Source organism: Dermacentor andersoni, chromosome 7, assembly GCF_023375885.2.
Source record: "Dermacentor andersoni chromosome 7, qqDerAnde1_hic_scaffold, whole genome shotgun sequence".
Classification (NCBI taxonomy): Eukaryota; Metazoa; Arthropoda; class Arachnida; order Ixodida; family Ixodidae; genus Dermacentor; species Dermacentor andersoni.
In genome coordinates, this window is record NC_092820.1 from 173,284,953 (window position 1) to 173,298,769 (window position 13,817).

General features: G+C 50.4%; 1 protein-coding gene across 2 annotated transcripts in view; it reads left to right on the forward strand.

The window, feature by feature from the left end:
• Positions 1 to 13,817, forward strand: part of trh (PAS domain-containing protein trachealess) — a 464,837-nt gene that overhangs the window by 151,653 nt on the left and 299,367 nt on the right. For both annotated transcript variants that reach the window (XM_050180191.3, XM_050180192.2), the window contains exon 4: positions 13,626 to 13,673. In XM_050180191.3, the coding sequence (XP_050036148.1) occupies positions 13,626 to 13,673 (48 nt within the window). The remainder of the gene's footprint in view (positions 1 to 13,625; positions 13,674 to 13,817) is intronic.

Consider the following 13,817-nt stretch of genomic DNA (forward strand, 5'->3'; position numbering starts at 1 on the left):
GTTCACGTAACGCTCGCAATAGAGATTTCATGCACAGCCTCGCACACGCCACGCGCTTTCGGCTGCCGATTCTTTGTCAGCGCATGTGTACCGTTGGCGTACGCGAATATGTCGGAGGCCTGGGTGCCTCCGGTGCTGTGCTGTGGGGCCGGCTCCATGGCATCTCGTGGTATGCGAGTAAAACGCGTTATGCTATGCGCGTGTTTGATCGGTCCTGCTTCACGCTGCAGACGGGAAACAGCAAGCTGTGCCCGCTAGATGTAAGATAGAATGATAGATAGACCGTGTAATCCCTTTCGCTATGCACGCCGTTTCGTAGTAAATCTGTTCGTTGTAACGGCGCTCAACTTTAATCAAACTCTGAAAACGGCTCACACTGCTCAGCAGTACTTGCTCAAGGACGATTAAAAGCCGAAGTTCCGTGATCTTATTCGACTGCACGCATGCTGCGGCCGACGCACCAAGCAGCAAGAAAGGCATCTTCGACACGGTAGAACGGGTTCGATTTCTTCTTTTTTTTCCTCACCCGGGTTGCCACAAGGTTACCACCGCGCTGCACGCAAAAACCGTCCTCGAACGGTAGCGATACCCGCTCAGCGCTTGCCTCGCTCGGTTGGTCGCGCACTTCTCTGCAGAGCCAACAGCGAGGTAACACCGGGTTAAGCGGCGCCGACGCTGTCGAGGGAATAAGCGGTACACTTCTCGAGAGGCGCCAAAGAGCTCGTGCTTATATGCGTCGTGATCGGTGCACCCCCTCTTTTCGTGTGTGCAGGAACGCCGGCGCCGTATACGTGCGTGTTACGTTGGCCCGCTCGTTGCGTTCGTGTTGTGTGTGTGTGTTCGCGTGCGCGAATGCTTGCACGTTTGGACGCCGCTCGTTCGTGCCTTCATTTTGTGTTTCGTTATTCGTGCTTGGCGCGCGTGTCTGTGCGTTTCCTCCGCGTGCGTGCTGCGTTGAGAGCGTGCGCGAGCGTACGCGTTTGCGCGTTGTCGCGGCGCGGTTTATACGCGCTTTGTTAGCGCGTCGCGGCGTGCGTGTTTCGTGAGTGCGTGTGTGCGTGCGTGCGTTCGTGTATACATGCTTAAGCGCTGCCGTGTCCGTGCAGTAGGATACAGCGAGTGCTCACGAGAGCCGGCCGTTGCACCTCTTTCCCCCCCCGAATCCCCCCCTCCAAACTTCCCGCAGCTTTCGAGCGCCGATCGTGATGGCGCGAGACAATCACGAGAGTAATGAAACCTCGCGTAACAGGTCGTTTCGGTTGCTGCACGCACTGTTCGGAAGCTTGCGCGATGTAAGGCAAATAAAGAAAACAAGGTGGAGGGAAAAGGCGCTGGAAAAACGGGCTTCTTCTTTTTCTCGGTCTCTAGTTTGCCGCTGGCACATACCGTGCGTGCGCGGTGGTTTCGGCTGGCCGCTGCCGAGTGCGCGGTGGTTCGTTCATTAGTTACACTGCTGCCGTGTCGTTAATTTCGCGCAGTAGCACCGCAGTTATGCGTGCGTGCGCGCGCTCACCGACGCGCCGCGGCGAGAGGGACAAAAGAAGCAGCGTGGCAAAACTGTTTGGACTCGCTAATCATGAACACCGCTTGTGTTTTGCCGTGGTGGCGATGGTGGTGGCTTTTTAGCAATCAACCGAGGGGTCTCTGCTGACCGGGTACTACAAGCCGGCAATTGGGTGTCACCTTCTCCGCAGGCGCAGTGGTGGGTCTACGATGTGCGTTCGAACGGAACTGGTGCGCGTCACGTGTACGCGGCAGCGAAACCGGGAGCGGGCGTGATTCCTCGGCTTCTCTTACGCTGTGCGGGGTAGTCAGAGCGGCGTGGCGTCGGCGCCGCCTCGTCGTTTTCTCCGTAGAGTTCCTGGAAAAACTTATTAGGAGAAAATCTGGCGCTTGTGTCTACGGTAGCTTCCGGTGTGACGTTCCAGCTAGCATGAAAATAGTGATGGGTGTATTACATAGATTTTGCCTAAACTTAGTCTTAGGGTTGTAAAGACTTTACAACTTTGTAAATTCGTCAATTTCTGCAAAATCTTGCGTCATAACGCAACAACTTGGAAAAGCAGCGTGCATCTGCACTTTTATTCGCCGCCTTCATGCGTTTGGAAAGTTGTGGTTTAGAAGAATAAAGCGTCGCAAATAACGCCGCAAGAATGTTTGAAGCCTCGCACGAGCACAAAAATTAGACAAATCCATGTACCATCCATGATGATCGAATGGTCGGGCAGCTGCAATTTTCCCTCCAGTAATCTTAAGTAACTCTCTAATGCAACTATAAGGCCTTGATTGCAATCATATACATACGGTCTCATGTGCACCGTTATATGTACACTGTAAAGCCACTGACCCGCAGCGGTGGCTTTATTAGCGGCTGTGGTGTTGCGCTGCTAAGCACGAGGTCGCGAAATTAAATGCCGGCCGCGGCGGCCGCATTTCTATGGAGGCGAAATGCAAAAAGGCCAGTGTCCCGTGTGGAGTCCCCCTCCGGCGTGCCTCATAATCAAATGGTGGTTTTGGCACGCAAAACCCCAGAACTCATTCAAACCCCGTGTTCGCAGTCATACCGCGTGCTTCAGCCACAACGATACCTCATTATTGAGTATACCGGATACAGCATGTCGAAAACTATAGCCATTAACCCTAACAATGCGTTGACAAATCCAGACTGTCTCACAGGTGACTGCGCCAGCGAGTTACGCTTTCTCTGATTTCATGGCGGAGCGAACTTCTTTCACTATCGGCGCCTCTCGGTCGGGAACTATGTTTTAGAGCGCATCTATAGGTACAGAGAGCAGGTGCACTACGTTTTTGTGGGCGAGACTTACAGTGAATATTTAGGCTGTCACCTACAATTGTCACCAGCAGTGCACGGACAAGATCAGAGAGTTTGCATGATAAAAGTCAATTCGATTATTAATTACCACGATATGCTGATTAACGTTTCAAAGTAATGATATTAGGGAGCGTATTATGATTGCAATATTGAAATTACCGATATTTAACACACAATCTTTTGCCAGAAACTTCGTGCACAGCATCAGCTTAGCCATAGTCATTGAAGGACTCTGGCTAAGCGAAATAGGCACTCATGATGTACCGTGAAATACATTGCTTTCGCAGTAAGCAGTTTTCTGTGTACAACATATTTCCACAATGTGAAAACATGTTAACCGGAACAGCAATGCATTTCACGACACATTCTGAGTCCGTATTTCTCGAAACTGGGCCAAGGCACACAGTAGCTGCATACTACTGACAGTGGTGCGTAATAACTACTGTGGCGTAGAGACATCTATATACAGACGGTGCACGATAGGTTGACAGAAGCAGTAGGTCGCAGGACCACAGAAGTTCACGAATGACTCTGGGAGATGGAGGAAGTTAATGCCGACGTCAATAGATAATAATCGACTGATAGGACACCGTAATACTATCGCATTATTGTTTCTAACCGCTCGGGTCTACCTTTTCTTTTCCTTTTTTGTCTCGCTCTCTTTGAAACAGTAACCGCTGAGAGGCCGCGAGTAATCCCGACAACTGAACAACGCCAGTAATAAAGCCAAAGTGCTAGCATATCGTAGCAAAAAAGATTATGGAGCTTTTGCCGAGCGGTCCTCCATGCTCAAACCCGTGCATTTTATAACGAACAGTGGTGTTCGCGGTCGAGGCTCGCCTCATCACGCTGGAGCACAACTACTCAAGCTGAGGGTTAGCTGCGTGAACGTGCACGAACGTTTATACAGACAAAGACGTGTGGCGAGTCCATTGTGTACGTCTTGTGGCTGCTGCGAGACACTTCAGCACCTTATATTTGAGTGCCCCGCCTTCAGTGCGCAGCGCAAGTCGCTAGTGGGAAACTATCATCTCCTTTGCCGGTGTACGACACTCGACGAATGTTTATATCACAGTGGTTATGCGTGTAAACGTGATCAGGCTCATCGCACTCTACTTACTTTTCTAGAGTTAACTAACTCAGGTTCACGTTTGTAGCGTCGAACCTATTCTATTCAACATTCTGTAGTAGCGTGACCTTCAGTGACCGGCCCCTACTGTGTGTGGCCTGTACTGTGTTCTACTTTAGTCTTTAGATTTGTCCTGTTGCTCTTCCTTTCTCTTTCCTCCCCTCCTTCCTATCTTCCATTTCTGTATTGCTATCACCTCTCTTCTGAAGAGTAGGCAGGCGTTGCGCCCCTTCCGGTGGCAGTTTCCAGCCTGCTCCTCGCTTTCCCTTTCCTGTTAATTTTGCATATGTGTTCACAACAAATAGTAATAATAATAAATAATCGGCGGAAGCGCTGTGTATTGCGCGTGCGCACAATTCGCTCCCGTCTCCGGCAGAAGGCGCAACCTGCCGCCCCGATTGAGTGGAGCGCGTGACGTCGCATCCCCTATGGGCTTTCTTTGTCGTTTTGCGGACGAGCTAGAACTGCGCGTCGCTCGCGATTTCGCGTCCGAAATGCGAAGTCGGGGCAGCTCTCTGCAGCGCCTGAGCACGTGAAATGTGAGCGGCGCTCAGGTAAAACTGTCATCTATATATATATATATATATATATTAAGCACAAGTAATTTCCCCTATGTTGTCCTTGGTGTCAGTGTTTGTTGGCTACTCATGATATGACTATATATATATATTCCCCTTTCCCGACTGCTGCGTCTTCGCCTGGCTGACGGTGCTGCAAAACAAGCGTGGGCTTTGTGGCAGGAGCTGGTTTTCACAGCGTCACTTTTGTTTCCCGTTTTTTTGTTTCTTTGTTTTGTTTTGTTTCGTTTCTTTGCATATCGCCGTGCGTACAGGGGAGCGAAAACTCGGTGTCCCAGCGAGTGAGCGGCGATGGGGGGGGGATCGTGATACAGCTTCTGTAAAGCGTATACACACAGCGCGCCGCCGAGATGTATTATGCTTGCTACGGGGATCTCCCGCTACCTGAATGCGGCAGCAGACCACCGGCTGGCTGCTCGCCCGGATTTATTCGTGGCTATAGCCCGGCGGCAAGTTCGTGCCTCGCTGTGTTGCGCGAAGTTGTTTGCCTTTTTTTTCGCTGCCAACTCCACGCGATGCTGCACACGAACGCTTCGCGCTTCCTGTTGCCTCTGAAATACAAGCGTGGCTGAGCGGCTCCGACGCTGTGCTGCTGATGGGCAAGAGGTGGCGGGCTCCCCGTGGTGGAGTTTGCGTTCGTGTAGTGTAGGATGCAAGTTCACTGCTTGTGGCTGAAGTAATCCTTTTCTCATTTATTTGGGTAAAATGAATACAAACTTTGGCCGCAAGGTAAGGCAAATGTAGGGCGCAATCCTCCTAAGGTCTTTACCTCGCTGTAGCAGCAGAAGTAGCAGTTTACAAGCATCAATACTAACACAACCAATTTCAACCACGACAACGCAAAACATCAAAACTATTTACAGCCCATTTTCTTAAACACACTGCGAAATGTCAACTGTTTGCAAAAGAGGAAATAAATAAATTAATACAGCACCGAAAAATAAATTCTATTACCAGCATAAGCTATACATTTTAGAATGTGATAGTTATAACATCACTATTGTCAATCGAACAAATGAAAACTGCTTAACATTCATTAAACATGTCATTATCAGGAAAAAAAAGAGCTTTATATTGCATATGTAAATTTGCGAATTGTTCTACAATTTCTAGCCTCGTCAACAATGTTAGGGTATATTGCGCTAAACATAGTTTCATATTCTATAGTTTGCGTGCCATGGTTTGTCCACGGTTTCTTCATTACTATTGAAGTGGCGACGTAGGCTGTATCCTGTGTCTCCTCTCAGGTAGCGACGTGAAGATTGTTCAAAGTTGTTGGAGATCTCTGTAAATAGCCGTATGCGGATATTTGCTCTGTAAGAGTTTCTAATAGTAGGAATGCTGCAGCACATCATCATTATAGAACATCCTATGTATTGTTTTGAAGAGTTGAGCAACCGAACAGCTCGCCGTTGCAATAGTGCCACTTCTACTGCGGAGCTGCATGCGGCTTGGGTATCATAGAATTTTCATGCCGGCACACAGAAACTGTCGTCATCAATGGCTCAAGCAAGCAAAAAATACAATGGCTCATGGCCCCGTAACGCACAGGCTACAAGCACTCAGCAAAGTGAAGCGAACAGTGCTTACGTTCTTTCTAATCACGCGCACAACATACAGAACAGCATGTCGAAAACTGTTATCGTCAGTTGCTCATTAGCCCGTAAACATTGGCTCATACACCCGTAAGCAAGCAAAAAAATACAATGACTCATAGTTCCGTAAGGCACATGGCTACTCACTTTGCGTGAATTAGCTGCGATGACACTACCCCTGCTGTCGTCGGTGATTTCGATCTGGATGTGTCGGTACCGAAAAGGGAGCGGTTTACGCGTTCCGTGTTGCAGACATGCCACATCGATCCGACCCAGCCGACAACCCCGCGGCGTACGGGCATCGATTTGACATTATCAATGAATGTGTTGCAGTTGGAACATGCCGATCAGTGTATATCATAGCAACCACAAAGGCATTGTCGCCGTTGTTACGAAGTGACAATGAGTGATGCCAATAAATTCTTTACCCCAAGTTTTCTTACCACGATGTTTGCTGCTCCGCTGGTCATCCACTTTCGCAGGGCGGAATGGCCTAGAATTTCTTTCGATATCAGTTTTATTGCCATTTCCCCATAATAAGAGGCAGCAGCTAAGACGAGTGTGCAAGCGAAAAGTACAGTTGCCTGAGCAGCCTGACAGGCATAGAGTATCTCTGTGTAGTGGTATTAAAGTGAAGCTTTATTTGCACAGCCGGAGGGATAGAGAGAAATAGAGATATACAGGGTGTCCCAGCTAACTTTACCCAAAGTTGAAATGCATGCGAATGTCACGTAGCTGGACAGAACAAAGGTAATGTTGTTTGCCATCGCGTGAAAATACTAAAAATTTTTTTTTCATTCCGCCCAATTAGATAATTAGTCTTGATTAATTATTCACCGTCTCTAATATTATAACTAGATGAAAAGTGTCAATGAGAAAATTGTAGAGCAACATGAAAAACTCCCTTATACAGCTTTCTGTTGCTCAATACGCGCTGGAGGAAGAAGAAGAAGGCGGCGAGTCAAGACGCGTGTTTCGGTTCCCGCATTTTCCCAGCTTTTCTTGTATTTAATCGTCGCGTGTCAATGTTTATTTGTACACATCGTTTCCGTGAAGTTGTAAGGACCACGTAGATACCCTTTTTGTCACAGTGAGTGACTTTTCACCATTTTACGGACATTCCTGTGCATCCGTTGGCGGCGTCTAACGAGCACTTCGGAGATCACGCCTTGGCCTCCGGGGCGGCTCAGTGCCACTCGTCAGCTACCATCATGGAATATCAAGTAGAGGGAGAAAATATTCTCCCGGAGGAAGTCACTCAAGAGCAGGGATGGCAAACCGCGGGCGCTAGAAGAGCTGGCGCGAAATCGCGGGAAGCTAACCCGAACGCCATGGCAACCAACGCCTTTGGCTCCCCATAGCGACAAGTGTAGCGGCGCAGCGCTGAAGACCAAGATTATTAGGGCAAGCCGAATGCCGGTTCCTCCCAAAAGAAGACACGAAGATCGTTATCAGACCAAGAGGTGGGCTGAATATTTCCGAAATTGGAGCGGCCACGGTGGCTGACGCAATACTTGCAGCCTCCGGGTTCAGCCAGCACGAGCTCACACAAGGCACTCTGTGCCAGAACTTACAGCAAAACATCATGGTGGCCAGCACTCCCAGACGGGAGAATGCCGATCGATATGCCCGCATCAAGCAAATCCAAATCTCAGGCAAGATCCACGAACTCTGCGTGTACGAGACAGCCCCGCACTCCACGTGCAAGGGGGTCATACGTGGCATACCGTTACAAGACGACCCAGCGACGGTGGATGGCAAGATTGTTAACCAGAACAACCCTCTTGCACTAGCAGCCAAGATAATCGCTCAGACTGGGACCATCATCATCGCCTTTGACGGGCACCGGGTACCGAATTTTGTCAGGTACGGAACGTTCCTGATGAAATGTTATCTATATCGAAAGCAAGTGGACGTATGCCACGCCTGCGGAAGACTCGGGCATCGCGCCGATGTCTGCCCAACACCGAGCGACGTCGTCTGTCGGGGATGCAGCCTGCCAAATCCCGATGAGCAGCATCAATGCACCCCAAAATGCAAGATCTGCGGCGGACTGCACCTTGCCGCCGGTAAAGAGTGTGCGCATAGATTCAAGACGCCGTACATCGTTCACCGACGACGCATCGAACGTGCCATGCAGCAAGAGCAGCTCCCCACGCCGTCGATCGTTCGATCCTCCGATCCGCAAGCCTCATCCAGCACCAACCTTAGGGGCAGAATACGCTTGCGCTCGAGAGGCCGCTTTACAAGCCGACGGGGCTTGTAGAGCTTGTAGAGCTTGTAGAGCTTGTAGAGCTTGTAGGCTTGTAGAGAGGCTGCTGCAAGTCCCGTACCGGGAGCGACTCGTCCAACAGGTCACGATCGAAGACCCCCGACGGCGGTAAAGGCAAGTCCTCTCTAACGTGGGCCGATAGGGCCCGTGGCAACCAAACGCAGGCGTCCAACTCTCAAGACTCGCACGATCCGCGTCTCACGAACGAGCTCGAAGAGCTTAGGCGTGCCAATGATAGTCTTAGGAAAGAAAACGCTCTGTTCAAGCAGGAAATCAGTCGGCTAGCCGCAGAGATGGCGGAAATACAAAGATTGGCGCTCACACAACCAGCTTCTCAGTCTGCCACACGCTCTTCGGCCATGGACACAGTGGAGGCCCCTCCCAAGACGGTTGCAGTGAAGCGTCGCGCCCTGGATGACTCAAGGGGAGACGAGATGGTAGAACTCCTGTCTGATCTCAAGAACGCCATCTCCAACATACAGACAGATCTCTCTCACGTACAAGAAATGATCGCGCACGCTCAAGTGGGCCTGGTCGCACTCAGCGCTAGAATACTTAGGCTGGAGGGGACCAGCCACGGATCTTTGCCAAGCACATCTCCAGCACAAGTCCCAACGTTGCACAGCGTCATTGCCTCACCGACGGAGGGTTCCATTCTGAATGCGGCACTTTCGCAATCCATCCCCAAGCCCAAACATGGATAATGGAACTAACGTCATAACAATGTGGCAGTGGAATTGCGCAGGGTTCGTCAGCAAACGGGCGACCCTGCGACAATACCTAAAAAGTGTAAAGGACAAACCCCAAGTAATCGCCTTGCAAGAGACGATCACATCATCACCCATCAAGCTCCGCGGTTTCCTGACGGTGGCTTCCGCTGAAGGAGGAAGAGGGGGTCGCTACCCTGGTCAGTAAAAAGTTCACATGCCTTCAGCGAGACCTTGGTCTCGCGGACAATGGGGTCGAGTACGTCATGGCCGAATCCTTGCCGACCCCCTTAAGCAGCGCTTAAGAAGAAACAGTATCTTCATACACAATATCTACTGCAGACCCAGCGTTCACAGAGCCAGGCCTGGTGGTATTCTTAAGAAGGCCGTGCATTTAGCCGGCTGTCAGCCTCTAGTCGTCATGGGGGATTTTAATGCCCGGCATCAGGCGTGGGGCTATTGCACCAATACGAAGAAGGGTAGAGACATATGGGACGCGGCAATGGAGGAAGATCTTACGCTGATAACCGATAAAGACTTTCCAACCAGGAAAGGGAACTCGGTGTGCCGAGATACGACTCCGGATCTTACCTTTCTCAAGAACCTGGAAAATGTCAAGTGGACCAACACAGCCATGGACCTCGGTAGCGATCATTGCATCATCGAAGCGGTGATCAAGGCTGCCCGTAACAAAACGAGGACCTTTAGGTTCACTGACTGGGACTTGATCCGAGCGAACCGCTCCGAGCGCATCCTTAACAAGGATATGGACCTAAACTCTTGGTGCGACGAGATAGAAGTGAAGTGAAGTGAAGTTTATTCTTCTTTTTAAGGAGAAGAGGGGGCCGGGACAAAAGGCGGTAAGGCCTGACGAGGCCCCGGCACCCATACAGTTGGCAGTAACAATATAAATGCAAAAAAAATAATGTACATAGAAGGCGCCAAATATGTCAAAACAACGCTACAATGCGCGCAGTGAAACTTAATTCGCAAAAATACAAACATGTGCAAGGTAATATGCAAGCACACGTACAAATACAATGCGTACATGGCTGGTGAATTAAGACACGAAAATATGCAACTGCAGCAAACTATTGTTGCTTGTCCGCAACAAAAATAGAAAGGATGCGGCTAGTGCCACCAAGAAGGTGACAACCGATCTGGAGGTGGACAGGATAGACAGTAGGCTCGCGCATTTATTGGAAGCCAAGCAGGCACTGATCGCGAGATGGAAGACTCAGCGCCATAACAGAAGACTACGCAAGAAAATTTCCGATATAAACAAGATGATAGAAGCTCATTGCAAGGTGCTATGCAAGCAGCAATGGGACGAGCTGTGCGACTCGGTGGAGGGCCATCTCAAGAACGGTAAAAGCTGGGGTCTACTGTACGATGCACAATGCACGATGGCAACACCTACTGCACGATGGCAACACCAAGTCCAATCAGAAGAGAGCTTTGGCGAAAGCTGTCCATTTGGCCACTGACTTAACTCTAGATGAGGCGGTCACGGAGCAGCTCATAAAGTACCTGGCGGCCACGGACGATCCGGTGCCCCCTCCCCCAGTTTCCCGAGTACGAAGGGCGTGACGTACCATCTATGGACAAGGATTTTACCGTGGCTGAGGTCAAGCGGGTTCTCGCATCCCTCAACGGCAGATCTGCCTCTGGGCCCGACGGGATCACCAACAAAATGCTCAAGCATCTCGGCGACGACTCAATCGAGTTTCTTACACACAAGATGAATGAAATCTGGTGCAGCAGCCTCATTCCCAAGAGCTGGAAAGCAGCCTACACAGTACTCATACTTAAGCCAGGTAAGGCGCCGAGCATCGACAATCTAAGGCCCACCTCCCTGGCGTCGTGTGTTTGGAAGATGGCCGAGCACGCCATGCTTAACTGCCTCACTGACCATCTCGAGTCTAACGAATGCTATACACACAACATGATTGGCTTTCGGACGGGGCTTTCGACTCTGGACGCCACGAGACTTATCAAGCACCAGATCATTGACTCTACCTCCGCCGACACTAAGGCAATTCTCGGCTTGGATCTGCAAAAGGCTTTTGACAACATATCACACGCCTTTATTCTCAAGAGCCTGACAGAGTGTAACGTCGGCAAACGGGCGTACAATTTAGTGCGCTCCTTCCTTTCCTCGAGGTCCACTAGACTCAAGATTGACGAGTTTTTGACCCACGAAATTCAGCTTGGACCAAAGGGAACACCTCAGGGGGCGGTGATCTACCCGACGATGTTCAACATCTCCCTGATCAACCTGTCGAGGGCCTTGAACAAAATCCCGAACATTAACCACACAATCCACGCGGATGACATCACCATCTGGTGCTCCAGCGGATGTGAGGGTCAGGTCGAGGGTGCTTTGCAAGAGGCCATCGATGTGACGGAGCGGTATGTTATCCCCACCGAGCTAAGGTGCTCGCCCGCTAAATCCGAGCTCTTGCTCTGCAAGAAGAGGCCCAGAGGTGGTTATCACCGGTGCTGGAAGCCAGCAACAGAGAGCCACATTACATTATTCACCGGTAAGGGCTCCCCAGTACCGCGGGTAGACACTATCAGGACCCTAAGAATGTTTATCGAGTCGAACGGGGCCAATGGAGCCGCCCTCAAACGCATTTGTTCCAAGACCGAAAGCGCCCTCGGCCTGATCCGAAGAATCGCCAACAGGTACCGCGGAATCAGGGAAGACAATCTGATCCGGATTATCCACGCCTTCGGGCTATGCCACCTCGCTTATTCAGGGGCTATGCACAACTGGCTCGTATCGGAGCGCAACAAGATCAATGCCCTAATCAGAAGGGTCTTAAAGCTTGCCCTCGGCCTTCCCATCCGAACGCACACAAAAGACCTCCTCAATTTGGGAACTCACAACACGTTCGAAGAAATCGTTGAAGCCCAAGAATTTTCCCAGTTCGTCAGACTCTCCGGTACCCCAGCGGGCCGAGCCATACTTGGCAAGCCGGGACGTAACCCCACGATCGTCAGTCTCGACGCTGTGAAGCTGCCCAATGACGTAAGATCTAAGATAAATTTACATACACCGAATGTCACGTGATATGCATCCCACCTACAACGAAGGACGAAGACGAGCCAGGGGTAAAGCTCTGCTCGCCAGTGCCCGCTTGAAGAAGGACCCAACATGCTTCGTAGACGCTGCTTCGTATGTTCAAGAAGAGGCCTTCTCCTCAGTGGTCATCGACTGTGATTCTAAAATTCTTAGCTGCGCTACCATCCGGACTTCTAATTCTAGCGTTGCAGAGCAGGTTGCTATTGCTCTTGCATTGACGGACAGCGTGCATGACACACTTTATTCGGATTCCAAGGCCGCTGTTAGGGCCTTTTAGATGGGAATGGTGGCTCCCCAGGCCCTACGTATCATCCAAAGTGCTAAAGACATGAAACATCGCTCTTTGGCCTGGTTCCCTGCACACCTTGGAACCATTGAGGGTGCCTCGATCAACCCCAATGAGGAGGCGCACTCGGCTGCACGAGGTTTGACTGACCGTGCGCTGGGTAACGCGTCCTCTCCTGGGCGACCCGAGCCTCTATGCTCGTACAGTGAAATTTGCAAACATAATTATCTATCAAGAAGCCTTTGCCGCACTCCTCGCTGTGCAGGGCCCAGGCAGTCACTCTCAGACTTCTGCAAACAAGCACTTACCAGAGCCCCGCGGCGCTGCACACAATGTACCCCGAACGGTTTCCAAGCCCGAACTGCCCTCTGTGTGGTGATTATGCGGACTTCGAACATGTCCTGTGGGGCTGCGCCTCTGCCGGTCCCCCTTTCACCCAAGAGGAAATGATGAAGCTAATTAGGGCCCAGGATCAGACCTCTGAAATCCTGGCAGTCCAGAGGGCTCGCGAGAGGGCCGTCAGGTTTCAGCTGATGATCCCCGAGTGGGCCTAGCCAGGTGACATTGAGTTTGCTTACGTCTATAGTGGACCAAATAAAGTTGTTTCACTCACTCACTCACTCACTCACTCACTCACTCACTCACTCAATACGCGCTACGTAAAAGTGTTTTTCCGAGCGTGAAAGAAGCCTTCAAATACACGCAACATTGCCTCGAGTGGCCAGTCGCACGGCAATGTTGCTTGCATCTCGGAATCGGTCTCCGCTGCTGCTATGCATAGCCTCCATCCCGGCGTTCTGATAAATCAATAGCTCTATAAAGCTTTCTATAGAACCTTGAGCTGGAACCAGCGTCCTCATTCAGGATTTAACATTGAGCGCGCAACTCTAAAGCTGTGGTGGGAACAGTAAAAGGTGGCCTATAATACTGGTCAGTCCACTGTTCGGACCACCCGTTGTTGCAGCTAGCCTTGTTCGCCGCCTTATGCAGATATTGTCATCTTGGAATGTTTTCCTTCTTCTAAGTCATTTTGCTTTTCTGTGACCGGTTTAAATGATTGTATCATGACTATCTACACTGGTTAATTATAAGTTTATAACCCGTTCTCTTTAACCCTTTCTTTTACTTTTCTTGCAGGAAGGCTGGCGGTGACGATGGGACAGGAGCCGCGGTCGTCCAATCACGGTCAGTCATGCCATTTCCTTGTCATTATTTTTTTTTCAAATGACTTGCAGGTAACAACGACCAATCGCGGACAGCAATTCTAGAAGAGCAAGTTTTGCGAATACACCGGTTGTCATTATACACATGACCATATAGGATTGCTGT